Below are 25,949 nucleotides of genomic sequence, written 5' to 3' on the forward strand. Positions count from 1 at the left end.
ATTTGGATGTATTATATTTTTTTAATCTCATTGCATATATTGATAATTTAAAGTTTATATACATTTATTTTAAATGTAGACTTCTGATGCAGGTGCTCTGGTCCAAAACATAGTCAATGTCAGGTCAATAAAAGGACTTGCTTTCCTGCTTTGGATTGTGGCGTGTCCATAGTGATGATGAGGTGCTGCTGAACAATATATACTGATTGTCTGATAGGCAGGATTTGAACCATGCAAGTTCCAATACCTATTTCTGCTTGATCCACAGTGCAAAAAGCTGTTGAGAAATCTGGCAGTACTGAGGCAAATCCCCTATAGTAAAGAATGAATCTGTTGGGCATTGTTCTCCCAGTGACAAACCCTCAGTTCTCATCTTGTCAGGTTTTACTTATTCCTAAAATGTCAAGATGCTGTTCATGGCTGGCATCATGGATCATGTTGATCTAGTTTTCACAGTTGATCTGCCATTAACCAGTCCTATATTTCCAAAGGGTGGTCTTCTCTTTCATTGTTGGAGATTATAGTTTCCTCGCCGACATACCACTGGGATCCCTGAGGTCTCTTGGTCTGATGGACCAAGGCACATTCTTTGTGTCAGAAGCATCTTAGGCAAATTTCACTGGGTTGCACCAATCTTATCAGTTGGCACTGTAAGATTAAAGGCTTTAAGTTAATAGATCTGAGCGAACAGACCTTTCAGAGTTGTAATTCGGTCCTGGACTGAGAAATCAAAGGCTTCCAGTAATAGAGAAAAAAAATGACAACGTCTGTGTGAATTTCTTTCGAGTCTTAATGCAGAGAAGGTTGATGATTCACTAGTTTTAACAGAATCAGTGTCTTAAAAATAGTTATGTAATTAAAATAAAATTTCAACTCATAGACTCTAGTTATACACTATCAGACTTATTTTCAAAAGAGAAGGGCGCCCATCTTTCAACACAAATCGGAAGATGGGCATCCTTCTCCCAGGGTCACCCAAATTGGCATAATCGAAAGCCGATTTTGGGCATCCTCAACTGCTTTCCGTCGCGGGGACGACCAAAGGTCCCGGGGGGGTGTCGGAAGCATAGCAAAGGCGGGACTGTGGCGTGCTTAACACATGGGCGTCCTCGGCCAATAATGGAAAAAAGAAGGGCGTCCCTGACGAGCACTTGGCCGACTTTAATTGGTCCATTTTTTCTTGCAACCAAGCCTCAAAAAGGTGCCCAAAATGACCAGATGACCACCGAAGGGAATTGGGGATAACCTCCCCTTACTCCCCCAGTGGTCACTAACCCCCTCCCACCCTAAAAAAAACTTTTAAAATATTTTTTGCCAGCATCTATGCCAGCCTCAAATGTCATACCCAGCTCCCTGTCAGCAGTATGCAGGTCCCTGGAGCAGTTTTAGTGGGTGCGGTGCACTTCAGGCAGGCGGACCCAGGTCCATCCCCCCCTACCTGTTACACTTGTGGTGGTAAATGTGAACCCTTCAAAACCCACCACAAACCCACTGTACCCACATGTAGGTGCCCCCCTTCACTCCTTAGGGCTATGGTAGTATTGTACAGTTGTGGGGAATGGGTTTGGGGGGCTCAGCACCCAAGGTAAGGGAGCTATGCACCTGGGAGCAATTTCTAAAGTCCACTGCAGTGCCCCCTAGGGTGCCCAGCTGGTGTCCTGGCAGGTGAGGAGGACCAGTGCACTACGAATGCTGGCTCCTCCCACGAACAAATGGCTTGCATTTGGTCATTTCTGAAATGGGTGTCCTCGGTTTCCATTATCGCTGAAAACCGGGGACGACCATCTCTAAGGACAACCATCTCTAAGGTCGGCCTAAATGTTGAGATTTGGGCATCCCCAACCGTATTATCGAAACGAAAGATGGCTGCCCATCTTGTTTCGATAATACGGGTTTCCCCGCCTCTTTGCGGGGATGTCCTGCAAGGACGTCCTAATGAAAACTTGGGCGCCCCGTTCAATTATTTATTTATTTATTTATTTATTTATTGCATTTGTATCCCACATTTTCCCACCTATTTGCAGACTCAATGTGGCTTACAATAATTACATCATGGCAGGTGCCATTCAAGAGTAGATAAACAATTGGTTACATACAAAAACAAATGTAACATAATGGATATGATCAATTCAATAAATCAGAAAACAGTCAGATTATCAAGTAAGTAGTGATGCATTGGAATTCCTATTGTTAATTGTTATGGTAAGCTTTGTTAAAAAGAAAAGTCTTTAGTGATTTATGCCCCTCCACGTAGTTTCTGTTCCAGCTGCGGCATGTTGCTGTAGGCCGTTTCTTTTGTTGTCCAGGAGGATGGTTAGAAGAAGTCTCCAATGGATGAGTCATGCCACATTTTTATGCCTTTCTTCATATAAACATGTCTTTTTCTGATGAGGCAATTTTATTTCTCCTCGTGGAGGATTAATTTCTAAAATTCCTTATCTGGACAATGTTCTAGAGGTTAGTTATGTGCATGTTGTGATGATTCATAGCACTGAACAAATCCCTTTGTATAAAAGTGTACCAGTTTTTTGGAGGATACAACCTGCACTGCTGCCTCAAAGCACTCTCCTGCATTGTTGTTAGAATAAATCAGCTTGTGATGGGACTTTGTTACTATCTGCAAATCAAGTCAGACAGAAAGATTACACATTATGAAATTGCTCTACCATAGTGACTGTCAGCACCTGAGCGACTACATCATACATGAAACAAAAAAAAAATCTGCATTTGAACAAAAAACAGGAGTTCATATATTTTCCTATAGTTAACCAACTCTACTAAATGTTTAATTTATTCTAATGGCAATCTGTAAGGGGAAACCTAGATAATTAAGGCTGGCCCGCGTCCAGACACTGCTATTACTTTTCCAAGTCCCAGGCAATATTCAGTGATATTGGATAAGACAGCCAGCCTAGTTGAATATTTGCTGGGACCTGGCTAAAGACCTGAATGGGTTGTGTCACTATTGCTGTGCTGCAACCGCTAGCACGGCTTAGTAAACAGGGAAGGTTGGTTTTATCCGTGTTTCATTTGTCTATGAGATAAAATCCAATTTTCAATTAGACATCAGAGAAAGGAAGTGACTGTAACAAAAGATTTAATAAAGTAGGGTGCTTTCCAAGTTTCCTCATTTTTGTCTGTACCTTGTTTTAATTCTGCTATATCTTTTTTGGGATACGATGACCAGAACTGCACCTAGATCCCTTTCCTAGTTGGTGTCTACTAATATAGAACCATGCATCACGTAACTATAGTTCAGATTCCTTTTTCCCACATGCTCACATTAAACATTATCTGCCATTTGGATGCCCAGTCTCATAAGGTCCTCTTGTAATCTTTCACAATCCTCTTGTGATTTAAGAACTTTTTATTTTAGATATTTGCTCAATTTGCCAGTTTTCCATACATATAATCTGGAGTGCACTTATCTTTCTTTGCATGAAGAAATTTTTGGTGATGAAAACACTGTTCTTCTGCACCTAAGTATGAACCTCATGAAAATTTTATATGTATTAGTAAGGCTCATATTTAGGCACAAAGAACAGGCACAGTTGTGCACTGGAACACCACCCCCACCCCCTGTTTGCTGCAAGTATGTAATGTGAATATATTTAGTTGATCAGGTAATGAAATGTCCATGGTGATGAAGTGTCAAGTGATGAATTGGCTCTTTGATGAAGTGTCAGTAATTAACTGTCACATGTAATGTCATCAAACTGCTCAGCCAAACCAACAAGGCATCTGAAAAGAATGGTGAAAAAATGGTTACAAAAATTTTTTTTTTTAACTGAAAAAGTGTGTAAAATCTCTATGGAAAACTAACCGGAACAAGGGAGGCCCATGCACTGTATGACACGTATCGGGAAGTATATTTTAAAAAAGAATCAATTGATCTTTAATAAATATGAGCGTAACATATCCCTATAGTTTCAAGGAAAAGATTTAGGGGTCCTTTTACTAAGATGAGGGAAAAAGGTCCTGCGGTAGTGGCAGGAGCTGTTTTTCCCATGCACTAGGACCCTTTTTACCGCAGCAGGTAAAAAGCCCCTAAAAATGGCCATGTAGTAAGATTATTCTTACCATGTGCCATGTGGGGAGGGAGGGGCACTTACCGCCATCCATTCCACATAACTGGACCTAGCTGTGATACCTGATTACCGCTAGGTTAGTGCCAAATTATAAAATATTTTTTTTTCTATTGTGCCGGAAATGGCGTGCACTCGAGGTGCAACTACTGCCTACAGCCATATTGGTCCGACGGTAGTTCCGGGTTAGCATATGGTAAGCCCGCATTGGGCTTACTGATGTTTTGTAAAAGGACCCCCCCCCCCCCCCAGAGGGTCTTCCTTAGATAAACACTTTCTTTAACTTTTGCAGTGATGAGCGCAGAAAAAGCAGCATTGTGTGGAGGGGGAAGTAAAAGGAGAATAAGTGTGTAATCGGGGGGGGGGGGGGGGGGAGGGGGGAAGGTTGAAAGAAGAGAGAAAATCTGTGCATCCCAGTACTAGCATGCCCTCCTTTGCTTTAGCCTCCCTAACAGATTAATTACCTGTCAAGTTATCTCTGATCTATCTTGGATCAGAACATCAGTGAGTGGTGGAACTAAACTGCTCTCTTTCACATATAAGAAATCAAATCGTGTTGCTGGAAACTAATAACCTACTGCAAGTACTCAATTTATGTATATCACATTATTTTATAAAATAGTAGCACAAATACAACAGCAATAGCACGAGTGATAGCAAGAAAGGAGCTACGATTATTTTAGTTTTTAAAGCAACAGGAATTGCAAAAATGTAAGAAATTGAGAATTGAAAAAAACCAATTAAAAAAAACCTCACCAGGCATTCTGGCAATATTTCTTCAGGGAAAAAGGAATACTGTAGTTTTTGAGAGATCTTCCAGGCAACAAGGGGCAGGACCATGATGGAAATGAGGACTCCAAAAAAAACAACCCACAAATTCAGTGAAATGTCACCTACATCAAAAAATCAAGCATGAAATTAACCAATGATTAAGAAACAAAATATTCAAATAACATGTATTACAGAGGACACATAATAGAGGATGCTGGGTTTTTAGAGACTAATCAATTTATCGAAGCATGTTTAGCCCTGCCCAGTGTATCCCAGAATTCACTGAGCAGGACATGAGTGCCATCACTGTTTTCTGGGTACCATTATTTCCCTCCGGGCAGGCCCAAGGCAGGAGGGAGGAGCCATAGCTCCTGTCCTCCTCCTGTCTCCACCTTGTAAAGCTCAAGGGAGGGGTGGGGGAGTGTCGGGTGCGGGAGGGAGGGATGTGTGCTTGCGCAGGGTTTGGTCCACTGCACAACCAGGGCTAAGCACAATATAAGGAAGAAAACTCCTTATATGGTACATAGCCCCATCTAGGGCTGGGCATCACCATTTTACTTCTCACAGGTCTCCCACTAAGACATCTCTCACCCCTCCAATCTGTTCAATATTCTGCTGCATGACATATTCCGCTAGTGTCACTTTCCTTAGCCCTCTCCCCAAGTCACTTTATTGGCTCCTTAGAATGCACCTGAATGACAGCTAAGCCAATTGTACATTGGTTGGAGCAGTTGTGGCACGACGTGATCTTGAGGTTCTTGAGGTTTTAAATGCTCAGAGATGCTGTCTTATGGATTTTTAGTTTCATTCTATGCTTTCCTAATGGGCCTTGCTACTTGCTTTCTTGGAATTCCACTTAAGAACTGGCAATACCCTTCTGCCTTTCTCTGATAGAGTATGTAACTGGTCTATAGTAGATTCACAATACACTTTTCCTGTTTTGCTTGGTAATTTTCTAAAGCTTCATGGGTTACTCGTGACCAGGTTGAGACTAGAGGGCGTGTGTGCCAATTGTGTCTGAATTCTCTTACTCAACCTATTTGTCTGCCACATCAGGATCTATGTCTGTTTCACCAATCTCCTTTGTTTGCTGTGCTTGAAAGAAAGTTAAAACTGCAGCTTCTTTCTAAACTTGTTTTTGACCATTGGCAACACAGTGCAGAAAAGGGCACAGGACAATAAAGTACCTGAATCTAACTTCCCTCTCACGTCCCTCACCTGTTCGACGCTCCTCCTGGCTAGGTCATCCCACAGTTCCATCTGAAAGGAACGAGGATCAGTCGTAGGGAGGTCTGTTTCTGTTTCCTATTTCTGGCAGCCATCATCTTGGTTGGATCAATGGCCGCAGCCATCTTGTATAGCTCAAGGGGTACAGCCATCTTAGATAGATCATCCCCTAGGAAACCATCTTGGAGTAACAAGGACAGGAAGGAAGACCATATTTGGTCCTTTGAGATCTCCTGTGGGGGCAGCCATTTTGAATTCAGCTGAGGATGGTGGACTCTGATTGCCTTACTATTTAAAGCCTTGCCTTCAATCCTTCTGTGCTTCGGCTTCTATTCAGTTCCTGGGTAGTTGCAGTGCAGTTGGACCTTCTTGTATTTGTTCCTGATTTTTGACCTTTGCCTGTTTTGGACTCTGTTCTTTGGTGCCTGCCTTGACTTCGGACCGAATCCTGACCATTGCTGCCTGCCCTGACTTTGGACCGCATCCTGACCATTGCTTGTTTGCTGCCTGCCCTGACCTCGGACCGAATCCTGACCATAACTTGTTTGCTGCCTGCCCTGACCGCGGACCAGATCCTGACTACCTCCTTCTGGGTATCTGTTTTCCACCCATGTCTTTCTTGGGCGATAACCCCACGTGGTTCCAGAAGACCTGTAGACCGCCCGCACCTGGAGGCTCAACTTCCAGGGAACGGTGGCCTTCCCAGGCGAAGATTCGGGGTTGTCCGGCCGCCTTCCGACACCGATGTTGGACTCAGCTAAGGTGTGGGATCAAGGCACAAGGGCTCACAGTCTGACAAGTAAGCCAAAGCCATGAGCTCACCGGACAAGTCCGACCTGGCCAGCCTGGCTCAAGCTCTCCAGCAGCAGCAAGCTCACCTACATCAGCTGTCGGGAGCCTTACAGGAAGTGGGGGCACAGGTCGTGGCCCTCCAGGCTCAGCAAGCACCCCATGGTCCTCCGGGGCCCGGACTCCGTCTTCCCGAGCCACCCCGGTTCGATGGAACCCCAGCGGCATGCAGAGGGTTCCTAAACCAATGTTCGATTTTGTTTCATATGAATCCAGGGGCATTTCCCTCTGATTCTACTACTACTACTACTACTAAACATTTCTATAGCGCTACTAGATTTACGACGAAGATTGCCTACATCATCTCACTCCTCACTGGACCTGCGCTGGCATGGGCCTCACCCCTGTGGGAACAACAAGATCCTCTATTGTCCGACCTGGGGGAGTTTCTGCGTCAATTCAACATGATCTTTGATGTTCCTGGACGATCCTCCTCGGCTGCAGCTAATCTATTACAGATCCAGCAGGGTAGCAGATCCATGGGGGACTATGCAGTTCAATTCCGAACTTTAGCAGCGGAGGTTAAATGGAATTCAGAGGCTCTCATTGCTGTTTTCTGGCAGGGCGTGAAGGTGATATTGTTGCAGGAATTACCACTATTGTTAGCAGAATCTGTGGTACTTCAGGAGTCAAACACCACACACCAGAATGAGAGAGAAATCTTCTTTATTTGCCAGCAAACAAAGTAGGACATCAGCACTAGGTCTCTTCTTCTCTTTCTCAGCTCTCTGGATCTTATGGCTTCTGTCTCAGCTCCTTCTCTTCTTCTCAGCTCCTTCTCCTAATGTAAGCTGCTTCTGCTCCCAGTTATATAGGGTCCTACACCTCTCTAGCCCCCCTTTCTCACCAGATGGTAAAGAATAGATTGATTACCCTGCCTTGAACTAATTATTACTTACACATTACTTAAAAATATCAGTTACATAGGTTTGAGATATTTCCTAAACTGACCTATGACCTGGGGCCTCTCACACTAGACAATGTGGCACCTATCTCTTACATTTTATTATTATTAAATTCTTAGGTTCCCAGCTAACTTCATACTAACTGCTAACTGGACTCTGGCATTCATTAAGGGGTCAAGGGGCCAATCTTGCTTAATGGCACACATATATTTATTACTTTCAGAAAACCAGTCCTTCATTTAGCTATTCATCAAGGAGAAGAGAGTTGACTTGTCCTGACCTCTTTCACCTATTAGTTTCATACACAAAACTAGCTAGGACTGTGGATAATTCAAACCAGATGATGACCCCTTAAACTGCAGACAAAGCTTCACTTGAAAAGTCAGTCAAAGATGTAACACTGAATTGAAAAGATATTCTACATAGAAATAGAACTTATTAATTACACAGAATAAAACATATTCTAAAATAAGCAGAAATCAGAATTCCTTATAAGACAAAATCTAAATCATCAAGAATATCTATATCTACTCTATCTTCTTCTAACCAGCATTCAATCTAATCCTTTTAAAACTACAGTATGCCTTGCTTGCTGATCCCCTCGAGATTATCCAGATATGGTAAATAATTACTTCTCTCTGACCTTTCTAACCTCTGGTCTAGCAAAAGCTAGAATTCTGAGTAAAATAAACCCAGATGGCATTCCATCACTTTACAGGACTGAACCAAATTTAAACACCAAATTAATATGATTTCTTTGCCCAGGCTGCCTCAATATTAAGGATGAGTTAGCCGGGTGGGATCTTCCCACCACTTTGGAGGCACTCATTACACTCTGCATTCAGGTGGATGTACACTTCCAGGAGCGAGCACGAGAGCAGAATAATCAGCCACCGATTCCCAAGACCAAGAGTCGATCCACTCGACCTGGACCATCTCAGGAAGCACCGTCCTCCCTTAGGTCTGAGGCAGGGGCGTAGCTACGGGTGGGCCCAGGCCCACCCAATCATGGCTGAGGCCCACCCAGTTCTGCCTGATCCTCCAATCAATTCTGTCTTAGGCTTAAGGAAATTGCCAGGGCTGCAGCCTCATTGGCTCTGCTCACAGCCACACATGCAGTCAGCACACAGCAAAAAAAAAACAGGAGTTCTCTGCCTGCCTTGCCTTACCCCCCGTTCCCGGCAGCATGCAGACCAGTGTTGCAGCTCGGCTGGAGGAGATATGCGGAGCCGGCTCCAGAGCTGTTTGTTATTTTTTAAAGAATTTTGGGAGCCGGTTGTTAAACTTTAACTGGCTCCCAACATTTGGGCTGGGGTGGCTCAGGTCCCTTCCTGGCAGCGTCAGCTCCAGCTGCCCTGTGGTGGGGACGTCTCACTCCGAATCCAACCCTCACAGCAAAACAAAAAACAGCATGAAACCATGTGTGGGGCTGTAGCCCTGCACATGCTGCTGCAGGCTCCCTTCCTCCTCCCTCTCCAAAACGGGAAGTTAAATCCTGAGGGGAGGGAGGAGGAAGGAAGCCTGCAGCAGCGTGTGCAGAGCTACAGCCCAGCACATGGTTTCATGCTGTTTTTTTGTTTTGCCTGCCACAAGCAAGATTGTAGCTCAAGGTTCTTGCTTCAGTCTTCAGGCCACAGAAGTACCAGCCCGGGACTCGGAAGCCAGCAACAGTGAATGCAGGGCTGCAGCTCAAAGAGGTTAGATATGTTAAGCGCACCCTGCTTTCAAAAGGGAAGAGGTTCCAAGTTATTCCAGAAATGGTCTGGGGCTATATTTTGTGTAGGCTGGGTCTGTTGTCAACCTCGGGTTTTGAAAAAGCATGCCTGAGTATTTGATTATGGAGCTCTCTTTTACAACCTGTATAGAAACATTCTTTGATAAATATCCCGGGGCAATTGCACTGCTAGTTACAATAGAGTACTGTTTGTTTTCATGCAGCTTTCAGAAGCTTGCCTGCCATGACTGCTTTGTGTGTTTCATCACTTGGGATATATACCTCCTGCTGATTCCTCAGAGGTTTGTCTCTTTCCCCTACCCGGCACAGCCATGGTCCCAAACAAAGCAAACAGTCCTTGGAGCTGCTGCTCCATGTTGTCATTCTTTAATGTTGGTAGCATGTTTATTTAATCTCACTTATATGTTCAAACATGCCAGCTTTTCATAGGTAGAGTAGTAAATTGTTATAAAGTGTAATTAGTGTGTCATTTGGAGGAGGGGCTGGTTATAGGGACACTCTAGCACGTATTGTGTTCATGCAGAGATTTTTTTTTCCTCCTGGAAAGAAAGAGCCACTAAAACAGATATCATATTATCATAAATGGGGCTCATTTTCAAAGCACTTAGCCTTCCAAAGTTCCATAGAAATCTATGGAACTTTGGAAGGCTAAGTGCTTTGAAAATGTGGGATAATGTATTACAAATATCTGTTTTTCTATTTATATATGTGGTTTATATTGATGCAGGGCAGCTGTTGGGCAGACTACTTAGAAATCCATCATACCTATATACATAGTGCCCACCCATATTAGCTCCAGGCCCACCCAAAATGTCAGGTCTGGCTACGCCACTGCTTACTACACCATAACAGCCCTAATCCACCTACAAAAAGACAGTGCTATAAATATTACAGTGGGACCTAGAGAAGTGTTTCCCTATTGGTCCTGGAGTACCCCCTTGCCATTCAGGTTATCCACAATGAATCTGCATGAAAAAGATTTGCATGTAATGGAGGCAATATATACAAATCAATGTCATGCATATTTACTGTGGATATCCTGAAATCCTGACTGGCAAGGGGGTACTCCAGGACCAACTTGGGAAACACTGCTCTAGAACACAAAACTTGCCACACCATAACAGCTCTAATCCACCTTTGAACAGACAGTGCTATATATATTACACTGGGCTCTAGAGCACCAATTAACCTACTATTGGGAAACTGGAACAAGCTGCACTGTTACACATTCCTACACAGATGCTACGTGCTAGCAGAATCCTTCACCTCAGGCACACATGCAGAACATGGACAGATCCTCATCTATATAACATAAGAGTAGTCATGCTGGGTCAAACCAATGGTCCATCTAGCTGAGTATCCTGTTTCCAACAGTGGCCAACCCAGGTCACAAGAACCTGGCAGAAACCCAAATTGTGACAATAGTACAATCTAATACAGAATAGGGAGCCACAAAAACAAACAAAAAAAAAACAAACAAAAGAAACCACCACCAGCAACAAAAATTGAAATAGAGAACCCCCTCCTCTCTGCCCATGGGACAGGGGCGTAGCTACGGGTGGGCCTGGTTGGGCCCAGGCCCACCCAATTTCAGCCCAGGCCCGCCCAGCGCCAGCCCCAGCACCCATTGCCGGCCACTGCTGCTTTTCCTGTAGAGCAGCAGGGCCGGCACTACAAAAAGAAGAAGTGCTAACGACGCTAAGCACGAGAAATGTTAAAAAAAAAAAAAGCGCGGCACCGGCAGGCACTATCTCGGCAGCCTTGAGGCATTGGCTGCTGAGGCATTGGCTGCTGGCTCGCAGGCTCCTCCCGTCTGCGGGAGGAGCCTGCGAGCCAGCAGCCAATGCCTCAGCAGCCAATGCCTCAAGGCTGCCGAGACAGTGCCTGCCGGTGCCGCGCTTTTTTTTTTTTTAAACATTTCTCGTCCTACGGTCCTTAGCGCCGTTAGTGCTTCTTCTTTTTGTAGCGCCGGCCCTGCTGCTCAACAGGAAAAGCAGCAGTGGCCGGCAATGGGAGCTGGCACTGGCATGCGGGCCTCGTCGAAGAAAAGAGGGAAAACATGGAAGGATGGGGAGAAAGAGGGAAAACATGGAAGGATGGGGAGAAAGAGGGAAAACATGGAAGGATGGGGAGAAAAAGAGGGAAAACAGATGGATGGGGAGAAAAGAGGGAAAACAGATGGAAGGATGGCAGAGAATGAGGGAAAACATGGAAGGATGGGGAGAAAGAGGGAAAACATGGAAGGATGGGGAGAAAAGAGGGAAAACAGATGGAAGGATGGCAGAGAATGAGGGAAAACATGGAAGGATGGGGAGAATGAGGGAAAACATGGAAGGATGGGGAGAAAAGAGGGAAAACATGGAAGGATGGGGAGAAAAGAGGGAAACAGATGGAAGGATGGCAGAGAATGAGGGAAAACATGGAAGGATGGGGAGAAAGAGGGAAACATGGAAGGATGGGGAGAATGAGGGAAAACATGGAAGGATGGGGAGAAAGAGGGAAAACTTGGAAGGATGGGAGAAAAGAGGGAAAACAGATGGAAGGATGGCAGAGAATGAGGGAAAACATGGAAGGATGGGGAGAAAGAGGGAAAACATGGAAGGATGGGGAGAAAAGATAGAAAACAGATGGAAGGATGGGGAGAGAAAGGGAAAACGGATGAATGGGGAGAGAGACTCTGGATGGAAGGATGGGGAGAGAAAGGGGAGAGACTGGAAGGATGCAGAGAAAGGTGAGAGACTGGAAGGATGTGGAGAGAGAAGGGACACTGAACAGAAAAGGGTAGAGTGATACAGAGACACTGGTTAGAAAGAGGGAGAGAGACATTAGATGGAAGGATCAGGAGAGAGGATATATGGATGGAAGGATGGGGAGAGAAAGAGGGAAGACGCTGGATGGAAGGGTAGGGAGAAAGAGGTGACACTGGATGGAAGGATGCAGAAAGAAAGAGGGGAGACTACTGGAAGGATGGGGAGAGAGAGGGGAGACTGGAAGGATGGGGAGAGAAAGAAGAGAGCTGCTGGATGGAAAAGGAGAGTAGTGAAAGACTGGAGAATAAGAGGAGGGGGCATGGGGAGAACAAGGGTGAGAAAAAGATGAAAAGCCATAAGTAGATGAAGGAAATTAAAGAATGGATAGTAAGAATGAATTAAATCAGGACAGAGAGAGAGAGAGGCAGAAAAATATTGAAGAACGCAAAGAAAAAGGAGAGAAAAATGAGAAATGGCCAGGAAACCGTGGCAGAAGAGTTAAGCGAAAACGAAGGAAAGCAGAATCTAGAGACTGGGAGCGACACAATGAGAAAAAGTAAATGGCCATACAAGAAAGGTAAAGAAAATAATTTTATTTTTAATTTAGGATAAAGTAATATGGTACCTGTGTTAATGAAGTTTCAGAGACCAATACTTCCTTCCTTAGGTCAGGCGAGGATACCGTAACAGCATTATACTGACCTGAGGCAGGAGGTTTTGGCCTCTGAAACTCATTGAAAAGGGTGTTAGGCTATTAAATAAATTTTCTGAAATCTGATGCACTGAAAAGCAGCACTTTACCCTGTGTGACAAATGCATCTAATTAGCGTGACTAAATTTTGTTGGGGGAGGGGGGTAGAGAGAAAATTTTGTGCCCACCCACTTTGGGTTCAGGCCCATCCAAAATTGGCAGTCTGGCTACGCCACTGCCATGGAAGCCAGACTCTATAAATAGTGGAATACTGACTTAAGAAAATGCACTCACTCAGACCCCTGCAGGGTTGCTAATTTGAAGGTATCAGAGATGTGCATTTTCAAATACTGTCATATTCCTAATATCAAATTGAAAATAAAATACCTTTTTCTACTGTTTTCTACTCTGTGACCCTACCTCCTCCCCCTTTCCAGTAGTGCCCTGTGTCCCTATCTCCTTCCCCCTTTCCAGTAGTGCCCCCGTGTCCCTATCCCCCTCCTTTTCAGTAGAGCACCTATCTCCCCCCTTTTCAGAAGTGCCCCTGTGTCCCCATTTCTTCTTTCTCCAGCACTGCCTCTTTGTGTTTCAATGCCCCTACCCTCTCCCTGTCCAGTATTGACTCTGTGTCCTTCTCCATCCCTGTCCAGCATTTACTATATCCTTCTCTCTCCCCATGTTAACCTTTTCCCTGTCTCTTTCAGCGCTCCCCAGTGTTTCATTTGGAGGGGCTGGTTATAGGGACACTCTAGCACGTGTTATATTTGTGCAGAGATTTTTTTTCTCCTGGTCAAGGCCACTAAAACAGACATCATGTTATAAGAATCAGGTGCTCAACATTCAGAGTTTCTCTCTATTTATTTATTTATTACATTAATACCCTACATTAAACATGAATTAGGTTGAAACAAAACAGAATAATCCATTTGTGTACCTAAAAGGTAAATCACAAAACAGATGAAAATGTGATTTCATGTGCCCCAATGAAAGGAGATTTTAATTCTACTTTCATTTAATTTCAATATATTCTATCTTCCCATGGCAGATTACAACAACAAAAATCCTTTATCCTCCACCTTTTAAGACACTGTATATCCTGCTAGAAAGTGATGGCACAAGGGAAGCAAGTTTGGTCCAGTGAAGACTAACTCAAAATAACCTGTTCCTTAGCTGGGCCCTAGTATTACCATATTAAAAATGCGACCATACCATGCCTCTGTGGCTATGTTCCACTAATGTAAAACGATTAACTGGATTTCTTCACTAGGGACACAAGCATACACTTATTTATTCAATACCACAATTCCTCATGTACAGCCACAAAACAACTTTTTAGAGTGGATAGTATTCCTTTTATTATCGACCAATAAAGAGTTTTTAGTTTTGACACAGTATAAGTCATCACAAGAACAAAATATAAGAAAACCAATGGGCTGCATTAGGGATTTATAACCCATTTATGTTTAAGCAAAAGAGATATGCATGAAACAAAATATTTATTTTTATTTTGACTTATAAAACCACTTGCCCCTGAAACATGTTCAAAACAGAATAATCCATTTGTGTACCTAAAAGGTAAATTACAAAATAGTTGAAAATGTGATTTCATGTGCCCCAATGAAAGGAGAGTTTAATTCTACCTCCATTTAATTTCAATATATTCTATCTTCCCATGGCAGATTACAACAACAGTTAAGATAATGAACCCATCAGAAAACAGGATATCCTCACTGAAATCTGGATAACTATATTGCATAGAAGCACAGTGAAGAAAAATCAAACTATACAGTTTATAATTGCAGTTTCTACCAGCTACTATAATTTTTGAAGCTGTTTTAGTGATATTCAATTGTTACATCTACATTTCTCCTCCAGCTTTTAAAGCACTGCCTATCCAACTAAAACAATTTTAGACTTGTTACAGACATGGCCCAACAATAAAGAACGACAACATGGATACACAGCTGCTCATACCTTTGACTTGCTTGTGTGAACGGCAGTGAAGGCTGAGCGGGGGAGTGTAAACAAACCAAACTGGGTCCCATGCTTACAGTGACTAGATGGCTCACTTGGACTCCTATTAAGCTTTTTCTAACTTCTCCACCCCCTACCTCCCTCTCTTCAGCCAGCTCTCTCCCGTCTGCAGTGGCGTAGCTAGGGTAGTTGACACCCGGGGCCGGTCATTTTTTAACACACCCCCCCAAATCCAGTACTAGGCATACCGAGAATACAAAACACTCAGGACCTATAGCGCAATTCTACCATACCATAAGCTGTCATTTCTACAAGTCACACAAGCATCTTAAACGCTACAGTGAGCACTAGAACATCATCAATTCACCTATTGTAAAACAAAAACAGACAGATTAGTACAGATCGTCGATCCTGAACAGTCAATGCCAACCGAAAGCCATGTCTTTTTCACAAACACAGCTATACCCTAATCCACTATAGAATAAGTAATCATAAACTTTCTATTTAGACAAAAATTAAACTGAACCCCTGATGCCAGACTCTGCATACAATGCAACACCACAGAAACAGAAAATGTCCCCTAGTACTGTGCAAAATATAAAGACAGTGGATGTAAATTTGAAAAAACTAACAAATCCGATCACCACTTTACAAATTAACAAATAGAAATAAAACAAATATAGAAAACAAAATACCATTTTATTGGACTAATACATTTAGCTTTCAGAGGCCAAAACCTCCTTCCTCAGGTCAATACAGTATAGTGCTGTTATAGTATCCTATCCTGACCTGAGGAAGGGGTTTTGTTCTCTGAAAGTTAAGTCAAAATGTATGAAAAATTAGTCCAATAAAATGATTACCTTATTTATATGTTCTATTTATAAGGTAAAATTATGTATAATCATACCTGATAATTTTCTTTCCATTAATCATAGCTGATCAATCCATAGACTGGTGGGTTGTGTCCATCTACCAGCAGGTGGAGATAGAGAGCAAACTTTTGCCTCCCTATATGTGGTCATGTGCTGCCGGAAACTCCTCAGTATGTCGATATCAAAGCTCCATCCGCAGGACTCAGCACTTAGAGAATTACACCCACGAAGGGACACTCTGCCCAGCTCACCACCGCCGAAACGGGGGAGGGGAATTAACCCAGCTCATCCCCACACAAGTGGGGGAGGGGAATCCGTCCAGCTCATCCCCGCGGAGCGGGGGAGGGACACCACACCCGCCGATGCGGGGGGATCTGGCTTATCCTGCAACCGCAACCGCGGGAGGAGCTGACTGACCCTAACACCGCCGAAGCGGGAGGGGTACAAAGCTGCCCTACAGCCGCACGAAGCGGGAGGGAGTGCCGGCAGAATTTATGTCTCAATCCAGCCCCGTAAAACGGAGGGGAGAGGAATGCAGCAGCTCACTGTAACACAAACTCGTCTCAACTCTTGAAGAATCCAAGTGAAAGAACTTGAACACGAAGTCTTTCTGAAATAACTGAAGACTAAACTTGAACCTGAAATGCAACCAGAATAAAAACAGAACAGATATCTGGGAGGGGCTATGGATTGATCAGCTATGATTAATGGAAAGAAAATTATCAGGTATGATTATACATAATTTTACCTTCCATATCATCAAGCTGATCAATCCATAGACTGGTGGGATGTACCGAAGCAGTACTCACCCAGGGCGGGACATTGAAATCCCTGACCTCAACACTGAAGCTCCAAACTGGGCCTCCGCCCGTGCAGCCACAGTCAAACGGTAATGCTTGGAGAATGTATGAGCCGAAGCCCAAGTTGCCGCCTTGCATATCTCTTCCAAGGAGACGGATCCGGCCTCTGCCATCGAGGCCGCCTGAGCTCTCGTGGAGTGAGCCTTCAGCTGGATAGGCGGCACCTTCCCCGCGGCCACATAAGCCGCTGCAATGGCTTCCTTGACCCATCTTGCCACTGTAAGCTTAGCAGCCTGCAGATCCTTACGAGGACCTGCAAACAGGACAAACAGATGATCCGATTTCCGGAAATCATTGGTCACTTCCAAGTATCTGAAGATGACTCGTCTCACATCCAGATATTTAAGAGCAGAGTACTCCTCTGGGTAGTCCTCCCTACGAAAGGAAGGGAGACAGAGCTGCTGATTCACATGGAAGCGAGAAACAATCTTGGGCAGGAAGGAAGGCACTGTGCGAATAGTCACTCCTGCCTCAGTGAACTGCAGAAAAGGCTCTCGACATGAGAGCGCCTGGAGCTCGGAAACTCTTCTGGCTGAAGTGATAGCCACCAAAAAGACTGCTTTCAACGTCAGGTCTTTCAGAGATGCCCTCGACAAGGGTTCAAAAGGCGGCTTCTGCAATGCTCTTAGCACCAGGTTGAGATTCCACGCAGGCACCACTGAGTGCAGAGGAGGGCGCAGGTGATTAACTCCCTTGAGAAAGCGCACCACATCTGGCTGCGAAGCCAGGGAAGCACCCTTCAGGCGGCCCCTGAAGCAAGCCAGAGCCGCTACCTGGACTTTAAGGGAACTGAGCGACAGGCCTTTCTCCAGACCTTCTTGCAGGAACGCCAACACTGAAGAAATTGGAGCAGTGAAGGGAGAAAGTGAGCCTGCTTCACACCATGCTGCAAAGATACGCCAAACCCTGGCGTAAGCAGTAGAAGTAGAGCGTTTCCTCGCTCTCAGCATAGTGGCGATGACCTTGTCTGAGAAGCCCTTCTTCCTCAGACGCTGCCGCTCAATAGCCAGGCCGTAAGACCAAAGGGAGAGGGATCCTCCATCACCACGGGACCCTGATGTAACCGGCCCTGCTCCACTGACAGCCGCAGAGGATCGTCGACTGAGAGCCTGATCAAGTCCGCATACCAGGGACGTCTGGGCCAATCCGGACCCACCAGGATTACCCTGCCGGGATGCTTTGCCACCCGGTCTAGCACCCTGCCCAACATGGGCCAGGGCGGGAACACATAGAGGAGCTCTTGTGTCGGCCACTGTTGGAGAAGAGCATCTACTCCCAGGAATCGAGGGTCCCGTCCTCTGCTGAAAAAGCGCGGCACTTGGCAATTGGCCGATGACGCCATCAGATCTAGGCTCGGCTGGCCCCAGCGCTTCGTGATGTCCAAGAACGCCTGAGCAGATAGTTGCCACTCTCCGGGCTCCAAGGTATGGCGACTGAGAAAGTCCGCCTTGACATTCATGACTCCGGCAATGTGGGCCGCTGAAAGCTGCTCCAGGTTCGCTTTCGCCCACTGGCAAAGACTCATAGCCTCCTTGGCTAGAGGGGCGCTCTTGGTACCTCCCTGGCGGTTGATATAGGCCACAGCCGTGGCATTGTCCGACAGGACCCGTACAGGCTACAACACCAGTACCGGGATGAACTCCAATAACACCAACCGAATGGCTCTGAGTTCCAGGAGGTTGATAGACCACTTGCCTCTGCAGGAGACTAGAGCCCCTGCGCTGTCCTTCCCAAGCAGTGGGCTCCCCAGCCCATCAAAGAGGCGTCTGTCGTGACGACAATCCACTCCGGGGTCACCAGAGGCAATCCTGCAGACAACTTGTCTGTCTGCGTCCACCAGCTCAGCGCCTTGCGCACTGCTGGGTCCAAGGGAAGGCGCACAGCATAATCCTCCGACATCGGAGTCCAGCGCAGCAGCAGAGATAGCTGTAGTGGTCTCATATGAGCCCTGGCCCAGGGCACTACTTCCATCGTGGCCGTCATAGAGCCCAACAGCTGCACGTAGTCCCAAGCCCGAATAGGAGAGGCTACTAGGAACTAGTCCACCTGAGCCTGAAGCTTGACAATCCGATTGTCTGGCAGGAACACTCTGCCCACTTGGGTGTCGAATCGAACTCCCAGATACTCCAGGGACTGAGTCGGGCGCAGCTGGCTCTTCTTCCAGCTGATGATCCATCCCAGGGAGCTCACAAGAGCAACTACCCGGTCCACAGCTTTGCCGCACTCTGCATAAGAGGGGGCTCGGATCAACCAGTCGTCCAGATAAGGATGGACTTGTACTCCTTCCTTTAGCAGGAAGGCCGCTATGACCCCCATTACTTTGGAAAAGGTCCGCGGAGCAGTAGCCAACCCGAAAGGGAGGGCTCTGAACTGGAAGTGTCGTCTCAGGACTGAAAAACGCAGAAAGCGTTGGAGAGGAGGCCAGATGGGAATATGCAGGTACGCTTACTTGATGTCCAAGGAAGCCAAGAACTCTCCTGCCTTCACTGCCGCTATAACAGAGCGGAGAGTCTCCATGCGAAAGTGCCTCACTTTCCAGGCCCGATTGACCCCTTTGAGGTCGAGGATAGGCCGGACAGAACCTCCTTTCTTTGGAACCACAAAGTAAATGGAGTAACGTCCCTTGCCAATCTGATTTTTTGGCACCGGAACGACCGCACCCAGGCGGATCAGGTTGTCCAAGGTCTGCTGCACTGCCACAGCTTGACCGGAGACTTGCAGGGAGAGAGTACAAACCCGTCTCTTAAGGGTTGGCAGAACTCTAGCTTGTAGCCGTCTCTGATGACTTCCAGCACCCACGCGTCTGAAGTTATAGTGGTCCACTCGCCCAGAAACGAGGACAGCCGTCCTCCAATCTGCACTGGGGCGTGGACCAAGGCCCCGTCATTGGGTACGAGACCCTGGGGGAGGACCGGAGGGAGCACCTCCGGGACGGCGGTCTCTGCGAAAGGAATGCTGCTTGGGGGAGAAATTCCTCTTGAAGGAAGAGGGGGCAGAGGAACCCGACTTGCCCGGGCGGTACCGACGGGCTTCCAGCAACCGTCCTCTGGAGGTACCGGGACGAGTACTAGCCCGAGCCCTGACCTATGGTAATTTCTTGCCCTTAGACGTGCCGAGATCGGTCACGATTTTGTCCAGCTCGACCCCAAGAGCAGCTTGCCTTTAAAAGGCAATCTAGCCAGGCGGGATTTAGAGGCGTGGTCAGCAGACCAATGTTTCAGCCAAAGCCACCGCCGCGCAGAGACTGTCTGAGCCATGCCTTTAGCTGAGGCTCTCAAGACATCATACAGCAAGTCTGCCAAATAGGCTAAGCCCGATTCCAGGGCCGGCCAATCAGCCCTCAAGGAAAGATCCGAGGGGGAAGCCCGCTGCACCATAGTCAGGCACGCCCTGGCCACATAGGAGCCGCAAACTGAGGCCTGCAAACTTAAAGCAGCTGCCTCAAAGGACGACCTTAAGGCCGCCTCCAATCTTCTGTCTTGGGCGTCCTTTAGGGCCGTGCCACCTTCCACCGGCAACGCCGTTTTCTTAGTCACCGCAGTGATTAAAGAATCCACGGTAGGCCACAGATAGGCCTCACGTTCACTCACAGCCAAAGGATAGAGGCGGGACATAGCCCTAGCCACTTTAAGGCTCGTTTCCGGGACATCCCATTGAGCCACAATTAAGGTGTGCATGGCATCATGCACGTGGAAGGATCTAGGCGGGCGCTTCGTCCCCAGCATAATGGCAGAGCCAACAGGGGCTGAGGGAGAGACGTCCTCCGGAGAGGAAATCTTCAAAGTGTCCATGGCCTGTAAAAACAGGTTGGGCAAATCCTCTGGGCTAAAAAGCCGCGCTGCAGAGGGGTCATCCGCTCCATCCGAGCGGGGATCTATCTCCTCCAAGGAATCCGCAAAGGACCGTTGGGAGACCTCAGACACGCTGCCCTCATCTACATCGGAGGAGACAAAGTCCTCCAAGGCCTGGAAATCAACCCGAGGGCGTTTACCTCTGGGAACCTCAACCTCTTTATCAGAAGAGGGTGCAGGGGCAGCGTTTTGCATGAGGAAAGCCTGATGCAGCAGCAAAACAAACTCGGGGGAGAAACCCCCCAGACTGTGCACTTCCGCAGCCTGGGCAACAGCCCTAGACGCACTCTCAACCGGCGCTCGCAATAGCGGGGGAGAGACATGCTGCGCATCCAAAATGGCGTCCGGCGCGAAACTCCGCGAAGGAGCCGCGCGGGAAGAACGGCGCTTAACTTTAGCCGCTTGTGCCGTCGCCCAAATTAAGGGCGTTCATGGCATTAATGTCTCCAACCTCAAGGGCGGCCCACGAAGAAGCCATCCGAGCCGCGTGGCCGGCCAAGATGGCGGAGGCGAGGAGCGGGGGATGGGCGTTTATGGCGGGAAAAAACCGCCACGCCGGAGGAACGACCGGGACATTCATCGGTCACTAAACTGTCACCCATCAAGGGCGAATCAGGTTGTAAAACCCCCGCATCCCCTCTAGAAGCGCTCCAGCGATCCGGGGAGCGACCCTTTGCGCCCTCGCCCTCCGACGCCATATGCCACGAGGAGAAGAATCGGGGAACCCCCTGCCCGCTATAAAAAGGTAAAATTACCTGCTTGCCGCTCCGAGCTGTAACGAACTGGTGTCCCCGTGAGTAGCTGCAATGAACGTTTAAAGAAACGTCGAATTAAACGCCTTTAAAGACGTTTAAAATTTTTTTTTTTTTTTTTTTTTTTTAAACGGAGCCAGCGGGAGGGGGGAGAAAAGGAGGGACCTGGCACCACCAGGTTTGCACTTGCTCAAAAGAGCCCTCAACCCCAGGCCTCAACAAAACCTAAGGATTAGGCTTGGAGGCCTAGCCAGAGCTGCTGCTGTGTGTGACCACCACCTGCTGAGATAGAGAACATACTGAGGAGTTTCCGGCAGCACATGACCACATATAGGGAGGCAAAAGTTTGCTCTCTATCTCCACCTGCTGGTAGATGGACACAACCCACCAGTCTATGGATTGATCAGCTTGATGATATGGAAACATTTATTAACACATAAACACAGATACAATACTATACCCTAAAGCAAAAAAATAAAAAATATATATTTTATTTACAGTTTGTTGTCTCTGGTTTCTGCTTTCCTCATCTTCTTTTCACTGTCTTCCTTCCATCCAGCATCGCTCTTTCTCTGAAATCCAGTGTCTGCCCTCTCTCTCTCTGCCCCTTCCACCCACCATCTGCCCTCTTTCTCTCTCCCCCTTCCACCCACCATCTGCCCTCTTTCTCTCTCCCCTTCCACCCACCATCTGCCCTTTCTCTCTGCCCCTTCGATCCGTCTGCCCTCCCTCTCCCATCCATCCAGGGTCTGCCCTCCCTCACACTCCCCCCCTTCCATCCAGGGTCTGTCCCCTCTCTCTGCCCCCTCTTTCCACCTGCACCTAGTTCCAGCCCACATCTCCCACCTGCCACCCTTTTCAGCCCCACTATCCCACCAGTCCCCAGCCTTTTCTCCCATCAGTCCTGGGCTTCAGCCCCCAGCCACTTCTCCCTGTCCCCTTTTCAGCCCCTAGTTTCAACCCCAGCCCTTTTCTCTCACCAGTCCTGAGCTTCAGCCCCAGCCAATTCTCCCTGTCCCCTTTAAAGCCCCCAGTCCCCACAGTTTCAGCCCCTGCCCCTTTTCAGCCCCCAGTTCCAGACCCCTTCTCCCATGAGCACTTCCCTCCCCAGTCCCCTTATCCCCTCTGAGCACCCCCACCCCTCCCCAATCCCCATTCTCCCCTCTGAGCACCTCCACCCTCCCCAATCCCCTTCTCACCTCTGAGCATCCCTCCTCTGAACTCCCCCCACCCCTCCCCAATCCCCTTCTCACCTCTGAGTACCCTTCGGAGCTCCCCCACCCTCCCGAATCCCCTTCTCACCTCTGAGCACCCCTCCCCAATTCCCTTCTCCCCTCTGAGTACCCTTCTGAGCTCCCCCACCCTCCCCAATCCCCTCTGAGCACCCCCACCCTCCCCAATCCCCTCTGAGCACCCCCACCCCTCCCCAATCCCCATTCTCCCCTCTGAGCACCCCTCCTCTGAACTCCCCCATCCCTCTCCAATCCCCTTCTCCCCTCTGAGCTCCCCCCCCCCTGACCCAGTCCCGTCCCCCCTCCATTGAGAGCCAGAGAGCCCTCTTCTCCTGCCACTGCCTGCCTTTTTTTTTTTTTAATCCGTGCAACCACGCAGGCAGCGCTTCACGTCTGCCCTGCGTGTGCTGTGAAAGAAGTAAATCGCTAGCGCTGGCGTCGGGCCTTCCCTCGATGTCCCGCCCTCGAGGAAATAGGAAGTTACCTCACAAGGTGGCGGGACATCGAGGGAAGGCCCGACGCCAGCGCTGGCGATTTACTTCTTTCACAGCACACGCAGGGCAGACGCAAAGCGCTGCCTGCGTGGCTGCACGGATTAAAAAAAAAAAAGGCAGGCGGTGGCAGGAGAAGAGACGCGACGGAGCGCCCCCCACCTGTGGACACCCGGGGCGGACCGCCCCCACCGCCCCGCCCTTGCTAAGCCACTGCCCGTCTGCATAGTTATTTTTACTTCCCTGAAGCCTTTTCCCTCCTGCTGCACCGGCGATTCTCAGTCAGCTGTTTGCCAGTGTCGAGGCCTCTCCTCCTACTCTAAGCAACGTCTCCGAGGAAAAGCCCCGACGCTGGCAAACAGCTCACTGAGAATCGCCGGTGCAGCAGAATGGAAAAGGCTTCAGGGAAGTAAAAACAACTACGGATGGACGGGAGAGAGCAGGCAGGAGAAGAGGCAAGAGAACAGATGACTCGAGCAGGACAGGGGAGAGAAAGATTTTCCATGTGGCGCATAGGCGCCATTTTTTCAAAATATCTGTTTAGGGGAGTGACCGCTCCCCCTGTGCCCCACCTAGCTATGCCACTGACTGTGGTGAGGCTGGGCATTTTTTGAAGTCATGTCCCACGCGACCAGGAAATGACAACCCCAGGGCCCCATGAGGGGGGTGGCCATGGGGCGATCCTCACCCCTCCTGGACAATCTTGTTACTATTCCGATTTCCCTGCGCTGGCAGGATGGGTATTTTAACAATCAGGCGGACGCCCTGTCCCGAGTCTTCGAGAGCCCGGAAGAATCTGAGGAACCTTGACCTATGCTGGATCCAGCTTGTCTGGCCCCCATCCTAGTGACCACACTCCCTGGCCAAGCCGTGGTGCCACTTGGGGCATGAAAGAAGATACTACAGTGGGGTCATTCTTCCACCTTTGCCGGGCACTTTGGCTACCACAAGACTCTACATCTAATCTCCCGACAGTACTACTGGCCTCACATGGCGCGGGATGTTCAGCAGTTTGTTGCTTCCTATCCTATTTGTGCTCAAACTAAATCTGCAGTGGGTAAGCCCTGGGGAGACCTTCAGCCTCTTCCTGTGCCATCTCAACCTTGGCAAGAGATCTCCATGGATTTCGTCACGGATCTCCCACATTCCCAGGGGAACACTGTGGTCTGGGTAATAGTGGACAGGTTTTCCCACATGGCGTACTTTGTCCCTACGAAGACACTACCCTTTGCCACAATGCTTGCTGCAAACTTTATACAACACATCTTCCGCCTACACGGTCTTCCAGAACGGATCATCAGTGATCGGGGTCCACAATTCAAGTCTCGATTTTGGAGGGCTCTGTGCTCAACATTGGGGGCGACTACACACTTTTCCTCTGCCTACCATCCCCAAACTAATGGGATGGTGGAGAGGATAAATCAGACCCTCAAGGCCTATCTGCGGGCTTTCTCAAATGACCGACAGGACAATTAGTCTCAGCTACTTCCTTGGGCCGAGTTCGCATACAACAACAGTCTCCACTCAGCCGCGGAGTCACCGTTCTTCATCCTTTATAGGCAACATCCGCGGCTGCCAGCTCCATTACCGGCAGATCCACTTGTACCTCAGCTCCAATCTACCCTGAGGGACATCCATGAAATCTGGAGGGAGGTCCAAGACCGTCTCCAACAGGCGGCCGCCAAATACAAACACTTTGCGGATCGGAAGAGACGGGGGGCTCCTATCTTCCTCCCAGGCCAGAAGGTTTGGCTCAGTACCAAATTCCTAAGACTCCGGCTGCCCTCATCCAAGTTTGCGCCACGTTATCTTGGACCTTTCTCTGTCCAGTCACGGGTAGGAGCTGTGACCTACTGTTTAAGGCTATCCAAGAATCTGCGTGTCCACAATGCCTTTCATGTATCCTTACTAAAGCCATATACAAGGTCATCGTGGCATCCCGAGCTGAGAGGAGATAACATCCCGGAGACAGAGCTGGATCCCGAGTACGAAGTCTCTGAGATTTTGGATTCCAAACTACAGAGGGGGAAACTCTTCTACCTGCTCTCCTGGAAACATTACGGGCCTGAGGACAACTCCTGGGAACCGGCTAGCAATATACATGCTCCAGAGTTAGTCCGGGAATTCCACTCCCAGTATCCCTCAAAACCTGGACTGGGGCGAAGAGGGGGGCTTCTGGGGAGGGTACTGTCACGTCCCTCACCTGTTCGACGCTCCTCCTGGCTAGGTCATCCCGCAGTTCCATCTGAAAGGAACGAGGATCAGTCGTAGGGAGGTCTGTTTCTGTTTCCTATTTCTGGCAGCCGTCATCTTGGTTGGATCAATGGCCGCAGCCATCTTGGATAGCTCAAGGAGTACAGCCATCTTGGATAGATCATTCCCTAGGAAGCCATCTTGGAGTAACGAGGACAGGAAGGAAGCCCATATTTGGTCCTTTGAGATCTCCTGTGGGGGCAGCCATTTTGGATTCAGCTGAGGATGGTGGACTCTGATTGCCTTACTATTTAAAGTCTTGCCGTCAGTCTAGGGTTACCATTCGTCCGGATTTACCCAGACATGTCCTCTTTTTGAAGACATGTCTGGGCATCCGGACGGATTTGGCCAGCCTGCCCATTTGTTCGGATTTCTGGACAAACGGGCTGGCTGGCGGGGGCGGGCGCGGGACTCCCCACCCCTTACTCTACTATCCCTGGTGGTCTAGAGGTACCTCTTCGTCTTCGGGGCAGGAAAGAGCCCCCTCTTTCCTGCCCAGAGCACTGCTGCTAGCTGCCCTGCATACTGTGAGTCGAGCTCTCGGCGTTTCAAAATGGCCACTGAGAGTTGAAACAGCCTCGCAAGACCAACTCTCGGCGGCCATTTTGAAATGCCGAGAGCTGGACTCACCACAGGATGCAGGGCAGCTGG

The 25,949-nt window shown here is 48.1% G+C and overlaps 1 protein-coding gene across 1 annotated transcript in view; it reads right to left on the reverse strand.

The window, feature by feature from the left end:
• Window positions 1-2,114: 2,114 nt before the first annotated feature.
• Window positions 2,115-25,949, reverse strand: part of IL20RB (interleukin 20 receptor subunit beta) — a 330,657-nt gene continuing 306,822 nt past the window's right edge. Inside the window, exons 6-7 of the mRNA XM_030216535.1 lie at window positions 4,842-4,978; window positions 2,115-2,617 (exon numbers count right to left, since the gene is read on the reverse strand). Coding sequence (XP_030072395.1) covers window positions 2,459-2,617; window positions 4,842-4,978 — 296 coding nt within the window. The 3' untranslated portion in view covers window positions 2,115-2,458. The remainder of the gene's footprint in view (window positions 2,618-4,841; window positions 4,979-25,949) is intronic.

The sequence above is a fragment of the Microcaecilia unicolor genome, chromosome 10 (genome assembly GCF_901765095.1).
Source record: "Microcaecilia unicolor chromosome 10, aMicUni1.1, whole genome shotgun sequence".
NCBI classification, from domain to species: Eukaryota; Metazoa; Chordata; class Amphibia; order Gymnophiona; family Siphonopidae; genus Microcaecilia; species Microcaecilia unicolor.